The sequence below is a fragment of the Podarcis liolepis genome (assembly GCF_965112155.1).
Source record: "Podarcis liolepis genome assembly, chromosome: 5".
Lineage (NCBI taxonomy): Eukaryota > Metazoa > Chordata > Lepidosauria > Squamata > Lacertidae > Podarcis > Podarcis liolepis.
In genome coordinates, this window is record NC_139556.1 from 70,986,347 (window position 1) to 71,012,528 (window position 26,182).

Below are 26,182 nucleotides of genomic sequence, written 5' to 3' on the forward strand. Positions count from 1 at the left end.
AAAAAATATTCTGAATCTCAGAAGCCAGAACAGCAAGAGGGATCGCTGCGCAGTGAAAGCAGCAATCCCTCTTGCTGTTCTGGCTTCTGTGATAGCTGTGCAGCCTGCATTCACTCCATAAGACGCACACATATTTCCCTTTACTTTTTAGGAGGGAAAAAGTGAGTCTTATAGAGCAAAAAATACGGTAGTTGGTTCCCCAAAGCCTGTTGGAATAAGGAGGTCTTCACCTGCCAGCGAAAGGACAAGGAAGAAGCCAGTCAAACTTTTCTAGGGAGTGAGTTCCAAAGTCTGGGATGCTGGTGAGATGAGCCATTCACCTGGTACAACAAAATCATCTTATATTCTGTCCCCACAAATATCAGTAAAGTTTATTATCTTAACAGTCCACCTACTCATATCCTCTTAGGAAGAATTTTTTTATGTATTTACTACCGGGGTGTGATCTTTTCTATCCAGGAATTGCCCATTATTCAATTATCTCTTGATCCAGCTGCTTCAACAGCTGTGTGTTTACTTCTCAGACAGAGTTATTCAAACAATTAAGATACAGAACAAGGCTTCTGTCAGCACTCAGATTAGCCCTTTAGTGGACTGGTAGGGAGCGACAGATAGTGCTGCTTTTCAGAGGGTACTGGAAACCAAAAGGTTACTTTAGTTTATGCCAAGAACTGGAGACCAATAGGCCACATCCACAGTGCATTCTTTGATAAATTATTGTACCTAATCCTTGCAAATTATACATTCACATGTGGCAGTGTACAGCTTTTGCACGCGAACAGAGAGGAGCTGTGTGAAAACAAGGCTAAAATTACCCAGGCAAGACATGTAAAGCACTTTTATGTCATTTTATCACTCATGGCCTCCCCAAATAATCCAGGGAAATATGGCTTCTTAAGAGTGCTGAGGGGTGTCAGGAGATTCCCAGAGTTCCTTGGGAAGAGTGATTTATGGTTAAGCCACTCTGGGAACTGAAGCCCTTTGAGGGGTCTCCTAACAAGTCTAAGGACACTCAACAAACTACAGCTCCTGAGATTCTTCAGGAGAAGGTATGCCTGTGAAACATGGTAATGCATGGTGCAACATGGCCTAAAAGTAAGAACCCACCCTTAAGGGTTCATATCGGCATTTTAACATATGGGGCTAAATGATATCGAGCGTCAGAACAACTTGGCCACAATAAGGAAATTTTGCCCATGGTGTAACTATTTTCCACCTACCCATTTCTACTCTCTGGCACGCTATCTGTATAACCTAGCAATTCTGAAATATAGACGCGCTTTTACTCTCACAAGATTGAATGTATTGCCCTCGGCTGTACTTGAGGGACAATTCTAACAGATTCCACACGAAAAACACTTATGTCCCTGTGGAGATGGCAGTACCGAACGCTTCTGGCCTGCACTCTTTATAAAGACTTGAAGAATGAGGTTATCACCCCTCTTTTCCTGTCCATTCCGGGTTGCCCAACCACTGCCACAGTGTCCTTTCTCTTGGCAGATCAAGATGAGCAGGTGACAGCAAAGGTTGCAAGGTTTTTAGCTTGGGCAATTAGAATAAGATGTACTATTTGACTATTGATTCAAAACCCTAAAATGTATTTTATATAATTGACCTTTTTATTTTTATTCTTTGTATATCGTATTGTTGTTTTATTGCTATGGCCGATGGCTGACACAAATAAAGATTCATTCATTCATATGGGGCTGCAATAAACAATAACTGGAACTTTGGCATTGTGTCTATGAAGTCAGACATTCCCTGTGCACACATGCATGTTATATTTTACTGTGAGGTGTAGGTGTTATCTTTACTGCTGATGCAAAATGCTGTTGATGGGTTACCTCATGGCAAAACGTGACTGTTTATGTGTTGGGGAAAGGGTGGCGCCACTGTGTTTGCTAGCTTGAAGTTTCCTGACATTGGGATTTCATCTATCTGAGCACTGTAGGCTGTACAAAATGAACAGCCAGGGGGGATAGGAAATAGTTACCCGCCCCCACAAAAAACCTCACATATATCACAGAAACAATTATACCGGGCAAAACCTAATACAAAAATAAAATTTGTCTTTCTGATAAATTCAAGATTTAATAATGATCTCAAAATAGCAGCCTCTAGCAGACTATTTTCCTCCTTAACTTTCCGAGTTCTCTAACCAATGACTTCATCAGTAAACACTTTGCTGAGGAGCACTACTAAATCTCTAGAACACCTATGTGAGGAATGTGTGGTGTAGGGAGCAGGAAAGAGAAGGAATGCAGACCAAAAAAGAAACCCTAGAATTGTGCACAGCTTTCCACTTACTGATAGAAGATTTGCCAATAGTTTTATAGTGTTAAAGTCCAACAGTAGCCAGATATTCTCAAATAGTTTTGTTAGAGCCACAAGGACACAGAACATAATCAAAAGAACTGCCAGGCCAAAAAAGATTAAAAAGTATGAATTTGCTGCATGGAATTCCCACACAATTTTTTTAAAAAAATCCCAAAACACACAGAGAGAGAGACAAAACATTGAAAGTGAGGAAACAGTCATATAGCATTGGTTACTTGCTAAGCAAAGACATGTTCTACTAAAATGCCAAGAAAAAAATAAATGAAGAGAAGAGAGTAAAGGGGGAAGGAGATTGAAGATAAAAGGTTTCATTATCTGACTTCAGGGAGTGTAAAAGCATTGCAATTCTACACTGTTATATAAATTGTTACTTGCTGAAGTAACATTATTTATGGCATTTAAATCCTGCCCTTTCCCGTATCTCAAAGAGACAAACACAAAAACGGTTCCATTTTATTCTAGTAACTCAGTGAATTGAAGTTAGGTCAAAAGACAAGAGAAAATACAGTGGTTCCTCGGGTTACAGACACTTCAGGTTACAGACTCCGCTAACCCAGAAATACAGTGGTGCCTCGCAAGACGAAATTAATTCGTTCCGCGAGTTTTGTCGTCTTGCGATTTTTTTCGTCTTGCGAAGCACGGTGTCGGGAAAGTTTTGGAAAAGCTTCAGAAATCACCAAAGTCTTTAAAAACCTCAAAAAAGGCTACCACACCGCGTTCTATGAGTTGCTCCTCGAAGTCAAGTCGCAACTGTATTAACGGTGTTAAGAAAAAGGAAACAAACTTGCAAGACGTTTCCGTCTTGCGAAGCAAGCCCATAGGGAAAATCGTCTTGCGAAGCAGCTCAAAAAACAAAAAACCCTTTCGTCTAGCGAGTTTTTTGTCTTGCGAGGCATTCGTCTTGCGAGGTACCACTGTAGTACCTCGGTTTAAGAACTTTGCTTCAGGATGAGAACAGAAATCACGTGGTGGTGCGGCAGCAACGGGAGGCCCCATTAGCTAAAGTGATACCTCAGGTTAAGAACAGTTTCAGGTTAAGAACGGACCTCCGGAACGAATTAAGTTCTTAACCCGAGTTACCACTTTAACCTAGTGCAGAAGCCGCACTATGTATGGCAAAGTTGAAACTGCAGCCTCCGGAACCTGGTTTGGCCTGATACAATCACAGAGCTCTGGGCACCTCTGCTTCACAAAGCCCCTGACTTCATTCCTCTGCAGAAAAGATTGACAGGGACATGGGGAGGAAAACTACCACTTGCCATGTTGTTTGTGAAGGCAAAAACACGGAAGCCAGAGCTTGGGTTGGTCACATAATTTAAAATGGCGTGTTCACTTTTTGGAGTTCACCACACTCTTCTAGAATAAAGCAAAATGTTCACACTGGGCTGGACAATGAATTCCTGAACTAAAACTGGTCTGTAATGTGAATATCTGGGGGGTGCCCATTTTATGTTCCTGCACCATCCTGAAATTAAACATGCTGTGGCACAAAAAAGGGTGAGATCTCCTGGCTCTGGAATGCCCTCTCCTCCCAAATCAGACTGGTGGTCAATTCTTTTCCACTTTCAGCACCAATTAAAGAGTTATTTATTTATCCAAGCCCTGGGGTGATTCATTTGCCTCTACTGTCTGCTGCTCTTAAGTTTATTTTACTGTGGTGTTATTTTATATTTTTACAGGCTGCTGATGTCTTACTTGGTGCTTTATTGTTGGCAATGTATTTTAATGCTGATCCACTGCAACCTGCATTGTGTAATGAATAGAGGGATAAAAACAGTTTGAATAAACAAACATTCACAGGGGGAGCCACTCAAAGCCAGTATCACCTTTGAGGCAACTTCACTAACTTCCAGCTTGTTCCCGGAAAAAACAAAATGCTACTTTAGACCAGTGTTTTCCAACCTTTTTCCGACCATGATCCCCTTCCTGTGCCTCCCCATGGGTGTAGCCAATGGGGGGGGCAGGAGGCAGCTGCCCCACAATAAGTAAAAATCAGCAGAAATCAATACAAAAATGAGGTTCTGTCCCACCCTAACAAATATCCTGGCTATGCACATGCCCCGCCCTCTGTCCTATCAGTAGAAAGGTAGCTATTTAAATGTTTTGTTTGTAAATGGAACATGTTTCATCGATAATTTTTATAAATTATACAAGATACAATTACATGAAATGATACATAATGAAATATTGTTGAAGCTGAAAAACATAAGAAGCATGGAGCTGGAAGGTACCCCAAGGGGATGTTAGAATTCCTGCTCCATGATTGCAGTCATGGGATTTTTGTCTTTCACATGACGATATATGTTTTGACTCCACAGAGCGGGAAGTGATGGAGACAGGATGTTTGTGTTACTGTGTTCCGTGAAGTGGGATTATTGTTGTTGTTTTTTTCTCTTTGCTGTCTGATGCTAGAGAGAGAGGGAGCCATGTTGCAGTCCCCCGTGTCTGTTTATATGTAAATAAAGTAGATTAGCCAAAATGCTGAGTTGCTGAGCTCTGTTACACATGATGCACAAACTCTGCAGATCCCTAAGTGTGCCAGTGTCTGTTGGCATCAGTTGCTGTGATGTTTGGGCTGAAGAAAGCTTATAAAACTCCCGAACGATCGACCAGGAGGGATGAAACATGCCAGTCGGGCATGTGTCTCTGCCAGGGTCCTACTCGAGTGTAGGCTGATCTCCTGACAGGGTCATCTTTCTAATGCAACCCCCCTGCAACGTAGGAAACTCAGCTAAAGCATCCATGACAGATGGCCACTCAACCTCTTCTTTATGAGTTTGATGCAAAATATTTGTACACCTTGATACAGCTGGAATACTCCCCAGGTTTGTTGTTTTCTTTCAGGATAGTACTTTGAGTTATCATTTGTGATGTCAGCAGTTATTTCAGACCAATTACTGGAATCGGATCTTTCCAGACAGCATATATTTACAACAGTGTCTATAGTGCCTTACAATAAACTGGCGGATGATTCATGCTATTTTTCTTAGTTGAAGTCATCAGAAGTAATCTGGAGCCACAGTGACAGCATAACTAGATGTAATTCTGTGCGATCTGCCACTTTACATGGGACTAAGGATTCAAAATATAATTTGCTTTGATTTAAAAAAAATATGTTTTGTTGATGGTAAAGATCAGAACACAAATGGCAAAGTATTTCACTGCAGCTTCTTTTGGTAGATAAGTTTCTTAAGATTTCAAATGACAATCCTGTAAGAAGAGCCAACTTCATGTGGAGAACAGACATGTGTCTTCTTTAAACAAACAAATATTTCTCCTACCGATTTGGGATACAAACAGAGACAGTACCATTTTATTGCCATTAACAGCCTACAATTAATTAGATTCTGTATGACTATTTTAATGTGTTAATAGCTTGCTGCGGAGTGGAGGCAGTGCTAGATGTGCTCCAACTGTGAACACTAGCAACAATCTAGAGCATACATATTTAAGGGATAAAAATTGAACCATTATTTATATTCCAATTACTAGTCAGGAGGAATCCGCACAACACAGATCAAGGGAAGGCCTTGCATTGCCCCAGGTTCAGTCCCTGACATTTGCAGGAAGGACTGAGAAATATCTGCATGAAACCCACTTTCAGCCAGTACTGACCTAGAGGGTCGGACTCTGTCTAAAGCATCTTCCAATGACCCCAAGGAAGAGCTTATCACCAGGAAAATCCTACTTGTGTGAACCTAGTCACATTTTGATGTAACAAAGCATGTCAGCCTGAATGCTTAATATATGTTTACGAGATTTATTATTATTATTATTATTATTATTATTATTATTATTATTATTATTATTTACATGTACTTCTCAATTCCAAAAATATTTCCAAGGAACTAACTCAAATGCTTATAAAACAGAGTCATCATCAAAGGGCTTTAATTAGGACCGATGTTAAACCTGAATTATTGCAAATCTCTTGTGACCCGAGCCTTAAACTCTTGCTTTTTGCTGCTCTCCTTGAGCAGCAGAAATCAATTCTTCAAGAGCCTCACACTGCATTATTGATGTGGATATGGCAAACAATATCCATAATCCCATTAGCTGACCTCTAAAAGAAATGTTAGCAAGTATGTGATATTTAAGGGGGGTGGGAAGAGGCTGTGAAGCCCTTCCCTAAACTCATGCCTAGTTGGACAGCTCAAGGCTTATTCTGGCACATGGCCTATAAAAACAGCTGTCAGTCAGGTGCTCATGTATTATTCAGGAACTCCATGGGCTTTGTGGGCCCAAACCTCTCTTGTCTCTTGTTGTGAGCATTATCTAGTCAACCATGCAAGGCATTCAGGTTACTACGCAACGTGAGTTACAAGAAATAAAAAGAATAAAAATGCCTTTCTTCCAGTTTAAGGATGCACGGTTGTTGTACAAGTTTAAATCATCTTAGCCCCGCTACCATTTGGGTGCACATGTCTGTGAGAAGTGTCCCATTTGACACTCAGCTATTCATTTTTAGCTGCCTCCCCATTCTGGGCAAGTGCCAATCTGTGCTTGCCCAGCTTCCACTGATCTGACACCTGTGACCCCACCCCCCACCCCCGCCCGGCTTCAATATTCTGTGTATGAATGTTGCTAATGAAGGAAAGGAGTCCCAACAGGCACACTAGCTGACCTAGGATTTTCATTCACATTTCAGAATATTTAGTGTCCTGTGCAAAATAAATATCTGAACCGCATGTGCATTCTTAGGATTGCCATGTCTGCCCGTTAAGTTATCATTAGCATGTTGCTAACAATGACTTCCAGAACTCTGGAGATGCCTGGATGATGCCCCAGTCACAAATTTTCGTGTGCCCCTGGGCAGCACAAAACTCCTACCTCCATCAATAAAGTGCAGGTGTGTACAGTATACCTGAAGGAGCGTCTCCACCCCATCGTTCAGCCCAGACGCTGAGGTCCTCCTCTGAAGGTCTTCTGGCAGTTTCCTCACTGCAAGAAGTGAAGGTACAAGGAACCAGGAAGAGGGCCTTCCCGGCAGTGGCACCTTCCCTGTGGAACGCCCTCCCATCAGATGTCAAGGAGATAAAGAACTATACAACTTAGACATCTGAAGGAAGCCCTATATTAGGTAGTTTTTAATGTCTGACATTTTATCATGTTTTGATGTGCACCGTGAGCCCCCTAGAGTGGCTGGGGAAACCCAGCCAGTTGGGTGGGCTGTTGTTGTTGTTGTTGTTGTTGTTGTTGTTGTTGTTGTTGTTGTTGTTGTAGAGAGATCATTTCCCAACAGGGCGGAGCCAGTGGCCAGAAGATGACCCAAGAATTCCTCAGGCACTGAATCTTTCAGATGCATTTTCATTGTTCAAAGCTGCTTTGAGAGAATCTTTGATGAGAGGCAAGTTATCAAAATTTCTATGTTTCTATGATTCCATATAACAACCTTCTATATAGAGGTGGGTGCTAAAATGTTCACAACATGGATTTCATCTGAGACCTTCTTTTAAAAAAGGAAAGAAATGGAAGGTATTTCATTTTTCAACAACTGAAAACAGGAGGCATGCATGCTATAAAACCAAAGTCAATTTTGTTTAGCTTGGCTGTATCCCAACCTAAACTTTTGGGCTTTAAGCAAGGGGGGAGCTATACAATTTCCCTGCCCCTTCAACCCCCCACAGTTGTTGTTTTTTTAAAGAATACTGGGCTACTTAATTTTATGAGCAGCTCTGCCAAACTAGAATAAACAAGTCTGAAAAACATTCCCACAAAAAGGTTTTTCACATAAACACGCACATAAGAAAAGGGTGGGGGAGAAATCAAACCAATGGGGATTGGAATATATACAATTGAGTAATCCAGGGAGCTAAAAACTCACATGCCAGCTGCTGAGCATGTACGCCTTAGAATAAAATTTCCATTTCCACAAGCTCTTTGCTACTAGGTAAGGTTTCAATGGACATGGATTCTGTTTCCTAATGAGCAAATCCCACACAAACAGACTCTGCACAACTTAGAAAAGAATAAACAATGAACTTTTTGCCAGTCTTTTGGATTCCCATCAGCAAAGATGAGCATTACCGATAGCAAAACTTCCTTTGGTTTTGCAGTCTATGTGGTCAGTGCTAATGCACTATAATAATGGATTGGTGGTCAAAGTCGTTAGCTAGAAACTAAAAATGCAGGACAAGAAATAAATCAGGATTGCAATTTTTTTCTTTTCTTCTGAAAGCATTTTTGGAATGCATTGCACAGAAACTCAAGGTAAACCCCAACATATAGCTACAGAAAACTGGAGTGTGTGTATGTGTCCAGTAAGTAGGTTTGCTTGCAAAGGAAGTCTAGCCTGCGTGTTCAAAGTTACACAGGCTCCAGTCACAAGTTACAGAATAAGATCTAACAAACTACACTAAGGGTGTGGGAACTAATTAAGCCATTTGGGGCTAACTATGCCCACCTTGTGTGACATCTGGCGCAGGGATCTGTTATCTCAGAATTAAAAACTAACATTGGGGATAAAAGATCTATAGTGGTACCTCAGGTTAAGAACTTAATTCGTTCTGGAGGTCCGTTCTTAACATGAAACTGTTCTTAACCTGAGGTACCACTTTAGCTAATGGGGCCTCCCGCTGCCGCCACGCCCCGGAGCACGATTTCTGTTCTCATCCTGAAGCAAAGTTCTTAACCCGAGGTACTATTTCTGGGTTAGCGGAGTCTGTAACCTGAAGCATCTGTAGAAGCGTCTGTAACCTGAGGTACCACTGTATTCTCTCTGATCTTAGCTCTATGCACCAGAATGCTAAGATAGGAGATAAGCTTCTACAGCTGTCTTTTACCAAAGAAGAGAATGTGCAAGCACATACACAGTGCTAAACTGCTCTTTCAGCTCTATGTATCTTTAAAGGGGAACCACCCTTCCCTCATGATGGAGGAAGTGGGTTGGGAGAGGGTTTCTCAGGCAACAGGGTACCACTTCACCCATAAGGTGCCATGCTAATGACCCCAGAGTTGGATTAGTAATTATTTTCATTTGTTGATAATAACCCTGGGAAAGTTGTTTGGACAAGAGACTTTGGAGATCCTCTGCTAGTCATTACAAAATGGACCAATGATCACATGTATTGAAAGGCAGCGTCAGAATATTCAGTTTCCGCATCAAGTGTAGGTGTTCCTTGTTAAACGTTCATGCTGCAAGAAACCAAGAACATTGTTTTGTATACTTGCTGCTGCAAACCAGCAAGGTTACCCTTCTAAACTTTCTAGCAGAGGTTGCAAAGATACACCGTTTGTGCATCGTGTGGCTTGCTTATACAGTACCGGCTCCAATTTATTGCAAAATAAGCTCCTGTAAGAGTAAGTCAAAGCAGAGACTCCGTTTTTCTTCCCCCAAAGGGATACTGTTTACACACTTTGAAAACAAAACACAAATAATAGAGATGTTTTATGGGCCCTTGAACAAGGACAACACAGCATTTCCCCCCATTCCTCATGGTACACTCAGCCTTGCAAGACAACATCTAAGAGCAGATGCAAAGTGTGTTCTGTATCCCACTCTTCTCCCCAGCTAGAACATTAGCCTGCCACTGCCCAAAAACATTTTTCAATATTCTATACAGAATGTTCCTGTATGCAATTACTTTTAATGACAAACTGCAACAGTCCAGAGAAGTACTTATGCTCTCCTACTTCCCCGAGAAACGAGATATTATGTTCAAGTTAGCATTTGTAAAGAAGATTTACCACCTGCCTTTCAGACAGGAAAAAAAATGGGACTAGTAAAGGGGGGCGCAGATAGCTACCTTTATAAAAATCTATTGTCTTGGTAGCATCGCCAACCTTGGGGGGGAGGGCGCCTGTGGGCACATTTGCAAAATCAGAGGAACTGTCAGGAGCAACACACAGAACCACACAACGAAGCACACGCACATTCTTAGTATTAAAGAGCCAATCTGAACTGTCACATTATACTAAAACAATAGTTTGCTTCTTACTGAATATCCTCCCTTTCTATCCATCTGCATTTGGCACTGACATATGCAAACCTTGTTAGGATATTTCCGTTCCACCTTAAAGGGAGCAGGCTTTGTGAATAACAGAGTCTGCGCATGTCCTAGTCACAGGATGTTTATGTTCTTGCTGAGATTCCTTTCGTTTTCTCAGTTGGCCGAAGATGCTGACACAGAACGGTCACGTTTTCTTTTGTTCTGTTAAACGCTAATAAAGTCTGTAAATTATGCTCTTCTGCGGTGCAAGCTTTTGGCTGTGTTTCTGCTGATAAACAGTGTACACCCAGCCCTGGAATGTGGCTAGGAATTTCCAGAGGCTTCGTGTCGCTAACTGCTGGATCTGCCTGTCTACGGGAGGCCGATGGATCGTCCAGAACTCCGGCTTGGGGGCTCATGATGGACACTATCTCCCTGGCAGTTTCCCAACAACAAGGTTTCGGGCCCAGATTCACGGCACCTACAGGAGAGTAAAGCTGCAACAGACTGCGTTTGAGAGGTATGAAGGTGGGAAAAGCGAAAGAAATGAGGGAGGCGTTTGGCTTTTCTGTTTTACCTCTTTGATCTCCGGCAGATTAATTGGCCTGGGAGCCGAGCCAGAAAGGCTTCGTGATTAATGAGCTGCCAAGATAAGGGGTCTTTGAAGGCATAGGGCTCACGGCTCAAGTAAAAGGCTGAGATGGATCTCTTACAGACCTCAGAAACTGCTCCGTGTCCACTAAAGCTGAATGGCCACAACTATCAGACCTGGGCAAGGTACTGTGAGGGCCAGATGAGAAGGCTTGGAGTGTGGAATACTGTTTCTGAGAACCCCCCAGCCCCTGTGACAGATGAGTGGAAAGCACAGGATTCAAAAGCCATGGGGATAATTTTGCTCTCAGTAGCTCCTGAAGAGTTAATCACCTTGGCTGGCAAGGCAACTGCCCGTGAGATGTGGGATGGGCTTAAAGCCTGTCATCTCCGACGAGAGGCTGGGTCTGTGTTGCTTTATTTCAGGAAGCTGCACAGGAAGCGTTTGGAGCCAGGGGAAGATCTTAGAGCCCACGTTTTGCAGTTGCAGCATCTCAGACAGGAGTTGGCTCAGAGAGGTTTCAATATGCCTGAGTCACTGTTTGCTATTCTCATCCTGGACTCCCTGGATGAAAGCTATCATGCCGTGGCAAGTCAGCTGGCGACCCTCCCTGCGCAAGACCTCACTGCTACAAAGGTCTTGGCAACTTTGCAAAATGAATATGATAGAAGGAATGCAGCTGAGTCGGCTTGTGCACTTCAGGGGGAGCAAAGTGGGACAGCATTCCAGCCTCCAGGGGGGGCCAAAGCGTTGGCAGCTGTGAAGTGCTGGAACTGTGGGAACCAAGGTCATACTCAGAGGTTTTGTCCAAAGACTGGAAATAAACAGAGGAAAAAGCCTGCAGGTGGCCCGAAGCAGAAGGGGGGTGGAAAGCCTGCGGCGCCAGGGAAAAACAAAGCGATGTTTGCTGGCACAGCTTCACCAAAGGCTAAAGGCACGTCTGCTGGCCAGGAGCAGCAGGGGGGCAAGCTGCAAAAGCCCAAACCGCTGGAGAACAAGGGTTTGCTTGCTGTAAGGACTGCTCCAACAGCCAAAGGCAGATTTATTGTGGATTCAGGTGCGAATCGCCATGTTTCCAAGGACAGGCATCTCTTTATCTCCTTCAAGCCCCAGGAAGGTGAGATCCACCTGGCTGATGGAAGGACGTTGCAGATTGCAGGAGAAGGGACTGTGAAACTTGCAAGTCTGCACACAACCATCAGCGGTGTACTTTTTGTTCCAGGAGCGGCGAGCAACTTGTTGAGCGTACCACAGCTTACTGGGCGTGGTTTTCAGATTTCCTTCAAGAGGAGCGTCTGTGTCATCAGTAAAGGCAAAGAGGACTATTTGCATGCAAAGTTTATGGATGGTTTGTTCCATATAACTTATGATGACACTGCTGTTGTATCTAATAATGATTCTTGTTGTGTTGCACAAACTAACAAAGTTCTTCATGCAGGTTGCATTCACGATGCGCATCGCCGGTTTTGTCACCTCTCTTGGAAGGCACTGGCCAAGATGCCAGAGGTGGTTGAAGGTTTGAACATCAAACCTTGTAAATTTCACATGAAATGTGTATCTTGTGCAGAGAACAAGGTGAAGGTTGCTCCAAAGGGCAAGGAGTCTAGCAGGCAGGCTTCCAAACCCTACCAGCTAGTGCATGCGGACCTGGTTGGTCCACTAGCGCCCTCTTTAGGAGGAGCAAGGTACTTCATGATTCTGATTGATTCTTTTTCCAGGTACATTCATGTATATTTGCTCGAACAGAAATCGCAAGCGTTTCCGAAGTTTAAGGAATTCTGTGCTTGGTTGGAAAATGTGCACGGTAAACGTATTTCTTGTTTTTTTACTGATCGGGGCGGGGAGTTTACTTCTCAGCAGTTTGAAGCTTTCCTGACTGAGAAGGGAATCCAGCATGACATGTCAACGCCCAGATCGCCATGGATGAATGGGCTTGCGGAGAGAGCAAATCAAACATTGCTGCAAGGAATCAAAACCTTGTTGCATGATGCCAATCTCCCTGATAAGTTTTGGGGGGAAGCTCTGGGGAATTTGGTTTATACCGTTAATCGCAGATTGTCATCACCCATTGGTTGTACCCCCTATGAGAAGATGTTTGGTAAGAAACCCAACACCAAACACATGAGGATTTTTGGTTCGGACATGTGGGTACGCACACAACAAACCAACAAGCTTGGGAAGCGTGGGGCACATGGTTTGTTCATGGGGTACGAGAAAGGTGCATACAGGGTGTGGATGACTGACTCTAAGTCCATAAAGTTCACAAGGAGTGTTGAGTACAATCCTAGGTGGGGGGAAAATGTGGGAATTTTCCAGAGTTACCCAGAGGAGGAAGAAGGTGATGTCAAGCAAACAGCTAAAGCTGAGGAAGCTGATGATGAGGATGATGATGATGATGATGATGATGATCAGAGTTCGGATTCCAGTTCAGTGGGCGGCGCTGCTGCTGCTGGTGTCAGTGACAGTGACGACACGGCAGACTACCAGAGCGCAAAAGCCTCAGTCAGACCATCTGATGCGTCTGACAATGAACTGGAAGAACCACTGTTCACCATTGGTCACTATTCTCCTAAGAAAGAGGAGATGAGTCCAGAAGACTTGCGTCTAGTACGCAGATCTGAAAGGGCGACCAAGGGCAGACCTCCAAAGAGGTATGCTGATGAGTTTGCTAAGACAGCAACTGCTGTTCTTAGTAGCTCAGAGAAGGTATGGGAACCTTCAAGCTTCAAAGAGGTTCAGGAGTTAACCTCTAAAGATGCTGAGCCTTGGCTTAATGCCATGAAGGCTGAAGTTGATTCCTTGAACAGGAACCAAACTTGGGAATTGGTACCGGTAGTCCCAGGAATGAGACTGGTTGGCAGCAAATGGGTCTTCAAGGCCAAGACAGACCAGAATGGCAAGGTAGTCAGACACAAAGCCAGATTGGTTGCCAGAGGTTTTTCACAGGTACCAGGACAGGATTACCACGAGACCTACTCCCCCACAGTCAAATATGAGAGCATTCGGCTGATGCTCAAGGTCGCTGCGGAGGAGAAACTGCATGTTTCCCACCACGACATTAATACAGCTTTTTTGTATGGGATTTTGAATGAACAGCTGTTCATGCTTCCACCTGATGGGATGGAGATACAGAAGGGTATGGTCTGTAAACTGCGGAAATCCTTATATGGTCTCAAGCAGAGTGCCAGGTGTTGGAACACAAAACTCACTGAGACATTGCTTTCTCTAGGTTTTCACCAGGGCAAAGCTGATCCATGTGTGTTTGTCAAGGAGGAGGGGCAAAACAAACTGTATTGTTTATGTTTTGTTGATGATCTTCTGATGTTTTGGAAGAATCAGGCTTTTTACCAAAGCACCCTAGCTCAACTGAAGGAGCACTTTGACATGAAGGATCTTGGTGAGGTATCCAACTATCTTTCTCTGCAGGTGGAGAGAGACCAAGCAGGTAATTTTCTGGTACACCAAACACAGAAAATTGCTGATGTGTTAACCAGGTTGAATTTGGTTGATGCAAACCCAGCAGACACACCGATGGTGACAGGTTACCAGGTAGACAGTACTGCTGAAGCGTTTTCTGACACAACGCTATACAGATGCATTCTAGGCAAGCTGAATTTCATTGCCAGATGTTCAAGACCTGACATTGCTGTAAGCTGTAATCTGCTTAGCAGACATGCCAACAATCCTACGGTTCAGGATTGGAAAGCTCTGAAGCGCATAGCCCGCTATTTGAAAGGGACTATGCACTACAGGCTGAGGTTCACCAGTCAGAAGACTGGAGGTCTTGAAATCTTTGCTGATGCAAGTTTTGGAAGTGACACCACGGATGGTACAAGCACTTCTGGTGTGTGCTACATGTACAACCACTGCCTGTTTGACTGGTTGTGCAAGAAGCAAACAACAGTGAGCCTAAGTTCCTGTGAAGCAGAACTCAATGCTCTGTCATTTTCACTCATGGATTGTGAATGGTTGATGCAACTGTTTAAGGACATCAGGGTGTCTGTGAAATGTCCTATACAAGTGTATCAAGACAATAGATCGTGTTTGGCTTTGCTGAACTCCGAGAGTTGCAAGCAGAGAACCAAGTACTTGCAGATTAAGCTACATCGTGCAAGAGAGTGTATTCAGAAAGGACTGATTCAGGTGTCCTACATGGCAGGAAATGAAATTCCTGCTGATCTGTTGTCTAAGGTTGTTAACAAAGAACAACATAAGGTTTATGTACAAAGGTTGCAATTGAGTGAACCACAGGTACAACAGGTTACACGGAAAGGGGGAGGATGTTAGGATATTTCCGTTCCACCTTAAAGGGAGCAGGCTTTGTGAATAACAGAGTCTGCGCATGTCCTAGTCACAGGATGTTTATGTTCTTGCTGAGATTCCTTTCGTTTTCTCAGTTGGCCGAAGATGCTGACACAGAACGGTCACGTTTTCTTTTGTTCTGTTAAACGCTAATAAAGTCTGTAAATTATGCTCTTCTGCGGTGCAAGCTTTTGGCTGTGTTTCTGCTGATAAACAGTGTACACCCAGCCCTGGAATGTGGCTAGGAATTTCCAGAGGCTTCGTGTCGCTAACTGCTGGATCTGCCTGTCTACGGGAGGCCGATGGATCGTCCAGAACTCCGGCTTGGGGGCTCATGATGGACACTATCTCCCTGGCAGTTTCCCAACAAACCTCCCCATTTAAAGTATCAATCCCTTTCAGACGTAAGTACGGCAATGATGGGGCACGTCAAAGATGATAAAGGTAAGTGATTGGAACTGGCGTTTTGTCCTGGAAACATCTGCTATCACAAGTATGATGTTTATGAGGGAGCAAAATGGTTGGAGAGAGCATTAACTTGCTTGTTCTTACATACAGCTATCAATTATGAGGCCTTTTCACAAGAGATACAAGGAGGAAAGGGGTTTTGTCCAGAACGGGGACTTTGTTATTATTGTTGACATGGGACAGAAAAGTGGAAGAGTGCCAACTTTAAAAATCAGTTGCCCATTGTGGCTGGTTTTGAGTGCACATTTACATTTCAGTAATGAGAAATGCAACACAGTACACAGATCCAAGTGACACTTGTGAAAAACACCATAATTTGAAGCAGTATACAACAACAGTTCAGCTGTAACATTACCCACACCCACAATTAGAAAATGTGAAAGCACCACACCCATGGCTGTTATGGTATCTGCCCTGTTCTTAAATCTTGGGATAATTATTCCTGTCTCTAAGTATTTCTCATCTACAAAATATAAGCCATCAACTGGATGCCTTTCCTGAGTCATGCATTAGAACTCCTTGTCTGTAGCCATTAGGGAAGGGCCATTGCTCAGCTGTAGAGCATCTTCTTCACATGCAGAACAGCTGAGGTTCAATCCTCCCGCCTCTCCAGGTAGGGATGGGAGAATTTCCTGCCTGAAATGATGCACAACCGCTGCCAGTCGCTGCTGACAAGACTGGGCTTGATAGTCCAATGGTCTGATATAATATAAGGCAGATACCTATGTTGCTATGTACAAACTCTCAAGAAGTGCAACAGGTTATCCCCATGATTCTACATTATTTGCATATCCCCTTGTCCCACGGTACTGTTTTTAACCTGGCTCCACAGCTAGTGAACTCTGGGGTTGTAATTTACACAAAATGGGGGGGGGGAGAGATTTCATAAACAGGAACCCTCTGCTGATTCTGCTATATAATCCTTAGGAGAAAGCAGCGTTATATCTGGATCAGTTCTCTGTGCTCCTCTAAAATTCAGTGGGTCAACCTTATTTCTCTCTGAAGCACTGAAACGTATCACTGAAACTGGAGCACTACCAGCAGCCATATGGATTATACCACAATCAGACATCTGAATAAGCAATTTCACTTTACAGTGGCTTTGGGGAACAGAAATCCAGTACTTAAAAAAAAAAAAAAAACACACCCCAAAACTCCCATGTCCTATATAAATTAACATGTTCTTAAACCAATTCACTAAAATATAACAAGATTGAGTTCAGATTCAGGGAAATAAAAACACCGAGGCTGTCTAAATAAAATACTGACATGCATTCCTAAAGCTCAATTAAGTGAAAGACAACTTCTCTACATGACTACTTATCCCTCAGATACAGCCAACTCAGTACGGTCAGGGTAAATAAGAGAGTAATTTAATGCATTTGAAATGTGAGAAAGACTGACATCTATATTCAGTCAGCGGCAGAGGAAGCACTGCACACCCAGTGGTGAGTACCACCCGCATTTTGTCACCCCCCCCAGTGGTGACACCCAGAGTGGCCCGCACCTACCACATACCCCTTCCTCCGACCCCGTATTCAGATCTATCTTAAATTAGTAAGGAAAAGGTAAAGGACCATTAAGTGAAGTCAAAGGTGTCTATGGGGTGCGGTGCTCATCTTGCTTTCAGGCCGAGGGAGCCAGCGTTTGTTGACAGACAGCTTTCTGGGTCACGTGGCAAGCATGACTAAACCGTTTCTAGTGCACGGAACACCGTGACGAGTGATGAGTGCCAGAGTGCATGGAAAAGCTGTTTACTTTCCTGCTGCAGTGGTACCTATTTATCTACTTGCACTAGCATACTTTCGAACTGCTAGGTTGGCAGAAGCTGGGACAGAGCAATGGGAGCTCACCCAGTCGCGGGGATTCAAACCACCAATCTTCTGATCAACAAGCCCAAGAGACTCAGTAGTTTAGACCACAGCGCCACCCATTCCCTTCCCTTCTTTTACCTTTTAGTAAAGATAGAGAGAGGTCTGTCATTGGGCAATAAATGCTGCCGCCTGGCTAAAGCGTTGTGTGTTAGTCAAAACAAGGTTAAAAAAGGCCAGGATTCTAAGATATATTTTTGCATGCAGCGAAGAGCATTGCATCCAAATTCCACTTCAACAGTTCCTACTGAAGAGCCAATATGCTTTTTTAAACTGCATAACAGCTTGCCATTTCAACAGTGGGAGCTGCTGAAGTGAAAACAGAAGTGAAGCTCTAGGCAATGCAAACGGTGTGCAAAACGCACACATAGGTTCTTCTGAAAACCAGCCAAGAAAATATTTCCTAAACTCACAATGAATGGAATCCAAATATCCACTTTAGGCAAGCCCAAGGGTTTGGCACATGATATATTTTGCCTTTCAAACCCACATGCCATATGAAAAATGCTTTTGAAAAACTCTCCATCAACCTACCCAGTTTAAAGAGTGGTTTGCCACTTGACAAAGGAGACTACAATATTCATTAGCCATTCCCTTATAAAAAGCCTAGGTGCTTAGGGAAAATTCTTGATGATATTCCAATACACAAGCTAATACAATCCATAATTACAAATATTTGTGGAGTTTACTAGGACTCCACTGGTATTAATTTTGCATTGTGTAGTTTTTGAATTTGATGGCCCCAAGAGTGCATTTCCCCAAGTTGATTACAGGCTCTTTTATAGAGAGGTACCAATCGAGGACACTCAAACAAAAACAAAAACAGAAGACCATAAAAGTTAGGAAAGATATTGAGCAGTACATAGTCTACATCAACTTGCAAGTCTGCTGAATCTACACAGAGGAAGAGGCCAATTTATTTTCCTTTTCCAAGATGCTTAGCCAAGAATGTGAAGAATTTAGAATGAACTGAACCAGCAAAATGTGTAGAGATGGTGTTATTAGACATTTATAGTTACTTTAGAAATATGCTAGCAGCAGACAGCAGGACCCTTCAACTTTCACAAACATACAAGAGTACTTGGAGCCAAGAAACAGCCTAAAACTGTATGGCATATTTTAGAGGGCACACAAACACAAGCTTGTTCAAATGACAGACAAATTCTCTTTGACACAAACAAGGAAATAATTTTCAATTGCACTCTCCCCTCAAAATGAAACTCTTGTCCATTAAAAAGTTTGAGGGAGGAGAAAGATGGATGTAGGAAAGTTCTCTACATCATTACTGTAATTATTACAAATAAATAATAAAGAACAAGAACATTCAAGAACATACCTCGGGTCACAAAAATCCCTTATAACACACTTTCCCCCTTTAGAATAAAACCGAAGTGGCCAAGAAAAAGAAGCACGTTTTGAGAATTATGCAAAGCAGTGAAAACTAAGATAACTTTTGTAATCTGGCATGGTGAAAAAATAGGTTGCAAGCAGCAGCATAACAGAGGAGCTGACCTTCAATAAAGTCTTTGCAAAGGCTGCCCCAATAAGCCCCTGCAAATATGTGAAAGTATTATCTAATTGTTTGCTTCCCACTGAAGCATCCCCATCCATTCACTTATTTCATATACAGCGGTACTTCGGCTTACATACGCTTCAGGTTACATACACTTCAGGTTACAGACTCCGCTAACCCAGAAATAGTACCTCGGGTTAAGAACTTTGTTTCAGGATGAGAACAGAAATCATGCTCCGGCGATGCAGCGGCAGTGGGAGGCCCCATTAGCTAAAGTGGTGCTTCAGGTTAAGAACAGTTTCAGGTTAAGAATGGACCTCTGGAACGAATTAAGTACTTAACCCGAGGTACCACTGTAAAGCCTAACAAATATAGACCAAAGCGATGAGCACAATGGCCATTTACATTTTCCCGCAAACTGGAAAGCTGGGGTGCGACAGGGAGAGGTGGGGCAGGAAGGTGATGAGGTTGTGTTTGTGCAGGCACCCTAACAGAAACCTCTCTGCCCTGTCTCTGCTTTGCTTCAGTAAGTGGCAGCAATGCCACTGTCAGGAGAGCTATGCCATGATCTCGGTATGGCTGCTTCTCAGTCTACAAACCTGCAAGAGAGGGCCTTCTCGGTGGTGGTTCCCAAACTTTGGAACTAGAGAAATTAAACTGACTGGCTTTCATGTTGTCCTGTTGGCAGGTGAAGACTTTCTTGTTACAACAGGATTTTGGGAACTGACTGCTTTTAAGGAAAGGGCTAGTGCAGGCTTCCTCAACCTTGGCCCTCCAGATGTTTTTTGAGACTACAATTCCCATCATCCCTGACCACTGGTCCTGCTAGCTAGGGATCATGGGAGTTGTAGGCCAAAAAAATCTGGAGGGCTGAGGTTGAGGAATCCTGGGCTAATTCTACGATGTTTTTGTTGTAATGATCTCTGTGTTTCAGTACACATATATCATAATCCTATTAATGATCATTTGTTTTTAATGATTGTTTCCCCTACATATTTTTAAGCTGTTTCTATTTTAGCTGTAAGTCACCATGAGTCTCTGTCAGGGGGAAAAGGCAGGGTATAAGTAAATACAAACATCATGAAATTCACATTCAAGGGGGGGAATTTGCACAATTTTTCATAATTGGCTAATGTGTACTTTTTCTTCCCAATAGGAATGTGTCCCATCGCTCATTCATCAAGCACTCTTTGGTGAGGGCACAATCCAAACTCCTGCTTGGGAGCAGTGGGGATCAAGCTCTTGAGCTACTTGTGCCAGCCAGCCAGGAAGGGGAGGGTGGGGCAGTAATTGCACTATTCTTTTTAAGTCCTAACTCCTTTCTGCTCTTTGCTTCACCTAACAGAAGTCACTGCAGGCAACTGAAAGGACCTTTTTCTTAAAGTGCAACATCCTTCATTCTATAGCTTGGGTATATTAAAACCAGTGGGGGTTATATCATAGGATTTATGTGAGATGTGAAGATCACTGGTGGCTTACAACTAGCGATAGATGGGGGCAAACTGCGATCCAGTTCACATTTAAAGGCAAGCCTTTAAAAATGTATTTGAGTTAACAGTGATCTGTCGGTAGGCTTCATGGTTCCCCGCTGGTCTCTGAAGCTCACACAGTCAAGGCACTTAGACAGGTTTCCTTAATTACTTTTTCTAGGAATCATTATTTTCCCTCTAGAGAGTGAACGTGTGGCTCTAGTATGTTGGATTGTTGCGCAAGTATTGCAGCGATACTGCAGAACCAAAGATTTGCCCAGAGAAGCAGACTGGGTGCTGTAACAAATTGAGAAGACTTCTTGGAAAAGCAGATATATTGTTGAAAGAAAGGGGGTTTTTTACGTAAGAATATCTACCTGGTTTTCATAAGTACAATAAAACATTTAAAAAGAATATTCGGCAAAATGTTACTGGGGCATTGTGTTACTAGTATGCTGCTGATGCTGTTGATACCCAGCTCTATTTTGTAGTATCTGAATCAGGAGAGGCCATGCATGTCCTAAACTGGTGTCCAAATGCACTTATGAGCTTGATGACGGCTAGTAAACCATGGCTGAATCCTGACAAGATGGATGGGAACTGGGTGGGCCTGGGAATTAGATGTATACCAGCTTTTGGATGGATATCCTATGAAACCACAGGTGAGTGGTCTGGAGGTGCTCCTAGATTAATCCCTGCTATTAGAGGCCCTATGTGGCCAGACAGCCCACTATGAAATTCACCAACTACAGAATGAAGCTACTAACATGAGTTTGACCAAACTGCGGGAGGCAGTGGAAGACAAGAGTGCCTGGGGTACTCTGGTCCATGGGGTCACGAAGAGTTGGACACAACTAATAATAATAATAATTTATTTATACCCCACCCATCTGGCTGGCGCCACTACCGAGAAGGCCCTCTCTGCCTGGTTCCCTGTAACTTGGCTTCTCGCAGTGAGGGAACTGCCAGAAGGCCATCGGCGCTGGACCTCAGTGTCCGGGTAGAATGATGGGGGTGGAGACGCTCCTTTAGGTATACTGGGCTGAGGTCATTTAGGGCTTTAAAAGTTAGCACCAACACTTTGAATTGTGCTAGGAAATGTATTGGGAGCCAATGTAGGTCTTTCAAGACTGGTATTATGTGGTCTCAGCAGCAGCTCCCAGTCACCAGTCTAGCTGCCGCATTCTGGATTAGTTGTAGTTTCCAGGTCACCTTCAAAGGTAGCCCCACATAGAGCACATTGCAGTAGTCCAAGCGAGAGATAACCAGAGCATGCAGCATGCACCACTCTGGTGAGACAGCCTGCAGGCAGATAGGGTCTCAGCCTGCGTACCAGATGGAGCTGGTAAATGGCTGCCCTGGACACAGAATTGACCTGCACCTCCATGGACAGCTGCTAGTCCAAAATGACTCCCAGGCTGTGCACATGGTCCTTCAGGGGCACAGTTACCCCATAATCTGTTAGCCACCATCCATCCTCCAACCACCTCCAGACACTCACCCAGGAAAGGTCCTGCCTTCACTGGTTCTGATTTGAAAGAGAGGTAGAGCTGGGTATCATCCACATATTGATGAACACCCAGCCCAAACCCCCTGTTGATCTCTCCCAGCGGCTGCATGTAGATGTTGAAAAGCATGGGGGAGAGGACGGAACCCTGAGGCACCCCACAAGTGAGAGCCCAGGGGTCTGAACACTCATCCCCTACCACCACTTTCTGAACACGGCCCAGGAGGAAGGAGCGGAACCACTGTATAACAGTGCCCCCAGCTCCCAGTCCCTCTAGATGGTCCAGAAGGATGTTATGGTTGATGGTGTCAAAAGCCGCTGAGAGATCCAGCAGAAGTAGGAAACAGCTAGTCTAGATTTCGGCCAATGGTTTCATTCATATATATACACAGTGAATCAAGTTCAAAGTTTCTTAGTTAAGTAAATTATTACAGTGGTGCCTCAGAACTCGAACGTATTCCATCCCAGAAGACCATTCGACTTCCAAAATGTCCAAGTTCCAAGGCACGGCTTCCGATTGGCCATCAGCTTGGTTTTTGCACAGTAGAAGCCGCATTGGATGTTTGTGTTTCGAGGAACATTCGAAAACTGGAGCACTGACTTCCAGGTTTTTGACGTTTGAGAATGGAGCTGTTTGGGTTACGAGGTAACACTGTATAGAGAAACAAGACTACAATCATGCTGTTACATAATATACTCATGGAAGTTTTGGTACATAAGCCCTTTGCAGGGAGAGGGGTAAAATCCTGTTTTGTCTGTGAAGTTGTTCCTATTTTTAGCTATCTGAACACAGCCTTGCTCAAGGCCATTTCTATTTGCTTACGGTTCATTTTCTATTCAGCCAACTTCTGTCAACTTCCAAAATAATTACAAAGCATTTTCTGTACAGATAATATTTCCCAGGTTAACCTCAATTGCTATAAAACTTTGAGGTCCTTTTATCTTCCTTTTAAGATGTTAGAAGTTTCATGGAAAATACAGCTACAGTGTCCTGGCAAGAGTTCAGTTGATAAAAACTCCTAATGGGAAGGGGCTATTTTAAAAATATAGTTATAAAGGTGAAAGTTAAAAGCTCCAAGCCTTTGTGATTTTTTTAAGAGCTAGCACACAAAAACAGAGAAAGTTCATAAGGAGAATAATTTAGACATCCTTTTTGAGGCTAAAAGGAAAGAAAGTGGAGCTAAGAAAGATGCAGCCAACAGTATTTGTACCTTTTCAGACGATGCTCCTTTTTGCTCACTGGTTTTATTTAGTGAGCCAGATCGCCCTATCTGCAAACTCATAGGATAAATTTAAAATGAACTTAAAAGCTTAGCCTTGCAAGGTGTTTTTGATTTTTTTTAAAGGTGTGTTAGTCAACCGTCATGGTGTAGAACTTGAACCCTCTTCATATGTAGAAATACACACATGGAAAAGGCCTCAACATACAACACTGGCAAAACTCCATGTGGCAATCCATTTTTGCAAGCCTCTGCCTGCTGATCCTTAGAGCAGGAGTTAGACCTCACTTTGACAGAACAGAATAAAGTTGAAGGCCATTGATGCTTCAAATCCAGACTGGGAAGCAGCAGATTGAGAAATCTAGATCAGCCTGAGTTCTCCTCCGCTATTTTGGCATCACAGTGATAGCTGCATCAGGCAAAAAGTTTTATTTTTTTCTATACCACCAAACATAAAAAAGTAAAAAAACTCAATGTGATGACCAACATAAAATCACCAAGGAAAAGAACAGTATAACTTGCAATTCAAATTAATCATGAACTTAAGCAGACCACCCCTCAGGGATAATTTGAGTGAACAAATGAGCATTAAGCAGGCTCTGAATCACCAGGACTGTAGATATTTATTGAAAGTGCATGCCAAGGTCTTGTTACACTAAAGGTGCTGTTTTTAGCAAATGTAAGATGAACCTTATGAGAATGCAGCAGTACTAAAATTGTCTCTCCCAACTGCAACTCCCATCATCCCCAATGGTCAGTGGTGGCCAGTGGACAGGGATGATAGGAGTCGTAGTGAAGCAGCACCTGGAGGGCACCACATTGGCCATCCCTGATTTAATGTATGAAGCACCAGCTGTAAGTGTAACACTGTACAAACACAGGTGCAATCCTGTCCAAGAGGATGGTCACAACCCATCTATCTTCAACTGTACTCCAGAGCTATAAATGCAAAATCTTTGCTCCTGCCTAGTGAATGGGAAAGCTGCTTCTATATAACACAAAGTGTTTTTACAGAGATCTCAAAAACTGGACAGATCAGAACCCAGTTTTCAAGCCTGACTTTGACGAATATAGTTTTGCAAGGCATTCCATCATCAATTCAACAAGAACCCAGTCTGCAAACATTAAAAAACCTGATACTCTATAATTAAAACTTCCACTGCTAATCTACATTTTTGCATACTTCTAAAAAAGAAGCTTAAAACCACAAAAGCATAAAATAATACTCACACATTAATTCCACAGAGTTTCTAGCCTGAAAAAAAATGTTGGGGAAGGAGGACAGAATTGCGGCAACATGAGGTAGGTGCTACAGTCATTTTACATGTTTGTGAGCCCAGTACACTCATCTTACTACAGCTGCAAATTACAGATATCAGCAGCACCATCACCCAGATGACCTTATTTCACCAGAAGGTTACAGGACAGGCAGGTGCAACTTCTCCCCGACTGCACATTTAGTATGGAAGAAAACTGTTAAGCTGGCAAAGCTAGAAACATGTTTAGGTGCTTGGGAAAAGGAAATCAGAAGTGTGGTGGAACACTTACGATCAAGTCCGTTGATGTATCTCATTGTGATTTCACAGTGCCCCCATACCGCACTGACTATAGGATAGAGTTTTTTCCCTTTTAGTCCCCTGAAGGCCACTCCGAGGTACTGTCCATCCACAATGAAGCTAAGCGTCCCTTCATCCATATCCAAAACCACCAGTAAGGAATCTGGGAGTACAAAAGACTCGTCCGGTTCCAAAAATACGGGATATGTCACCCCAGGCTGATTTTTGCAGTTGTGATAAAGTTTGTTGCGCCCAAGGTCCCAGCCCCATGACTCATTATTGCTACCAACCAACGATGTATATCCTACAGAATGCAAAGGCGCTTCTGCCGTTGACACTCCAACCACAGCGTGTGTTCCTCGCTGCCTGGCGGGCCAGTGGATCTGCCAAACATGTAGACCCCTCGTATACCCAACTTTGCCTCGGATGCAGTCTGTGCTTTGGGCTACCGGATGTCTGTGAAACGTCAGTTTGTCGTCTTCCTTCACAAATATATTTAAGGACCGGTCTTCATTGTTCCAAGCGTGCTTGTACTGGACCTCCAAATGGGCCGGGGGCATATCCAGCAACATATCCAATCTCGCAGGCTTGCAGAAATCTGGACCCCTCAGTTCTCTTTTGACAGGTCTGTAAGGGGGTTCCCGGACATCAACAGACTTTATGCTCCCTGAGATTTTTTGGCCCATTGCTTGGCTGCAGATTGCTTGGCTGCAGGGAACGAAGGGTGGATCTGGTCCCAGTGTTAACTCATGAAAACACTTTCAAGCTGAGCCAATGGACTCTGTGCATGTAGACTGGATTTACTCTTGCCTTCTGGACCCGTCTAGAGCCAATGTTTTCTGAGAATACACTCCTAGGGGGGAGAAAAAGTAGAGTCTCTAGTTAAAAAGCAGTCAACTTATAACCCACATATGTATTCTTAAAAATTTTCTATGATTGGAGCCAAGTTATTTTAAAATGAAGAACTGACAATTCTTGGCTTCATGGGCTTTGTACAACAGCGGCCACTAGCCAGACTGTCAGCAGGATATATTGAGCCTGCAGTGTTCCAAATACAGACAGCAATTTCCGTCTTTTCATAATAGACACAGACATTCCACACCTTTTGCCCTTCCACCCATATAGTCTAGTCAGCGCTGTCACATTGTACAAGAGCTTTTCTCTTCATTATCAGGTATGCATGAGACCATCCATTTTCACTTGTGCTTCTTTATATTGCTTCAAAAATAAATTCTTTCGGCAAGCTTTTTACCTCTAGCATTTCTCTTTTCTAAAGCTGCCTTTCTAATCCGAATACCTTGTAAAGGAACCCAGACTAGCATAGCTGAAAGGTATCCCTGGATGATAGCAAACAGCTGTGAAACTTGATACTTCACCTTTTAAAAAAAAGTCATGCCCCTTAAATAAATATATACGGCA

General features: G+C 43.3%; 1 protein-coding gene across 2 annotated transcripts in view; it reads right to left on the reverse strand.

The window, feature by feature from the left end:
* SPSB4 (splA/ryanodine receptor domain and SOCS box containing 4) overlaps positions 1 to 26,182 on the reverse strand; it is a 177,498-nt gene that overhangs the window by 24,676 nt on the left and 126,640 nt on the right. For both annotated transcript variants that reach the window (XM_083506608.1, XM_083506607.1), the window contains exon 2: positions 24,756 to 25,616. In XM_083506608.1, the coding sequence (XP_083362734.1) occupies positions 24,756 to 25,449 (694 nt within the window). In that variant the 5' untranslated portion in view covers positions 25,450 to 25,616. The remainder of the gene's footprint in view (positions 1 to 24,755; positions 25,617 to 26,182) is intronic.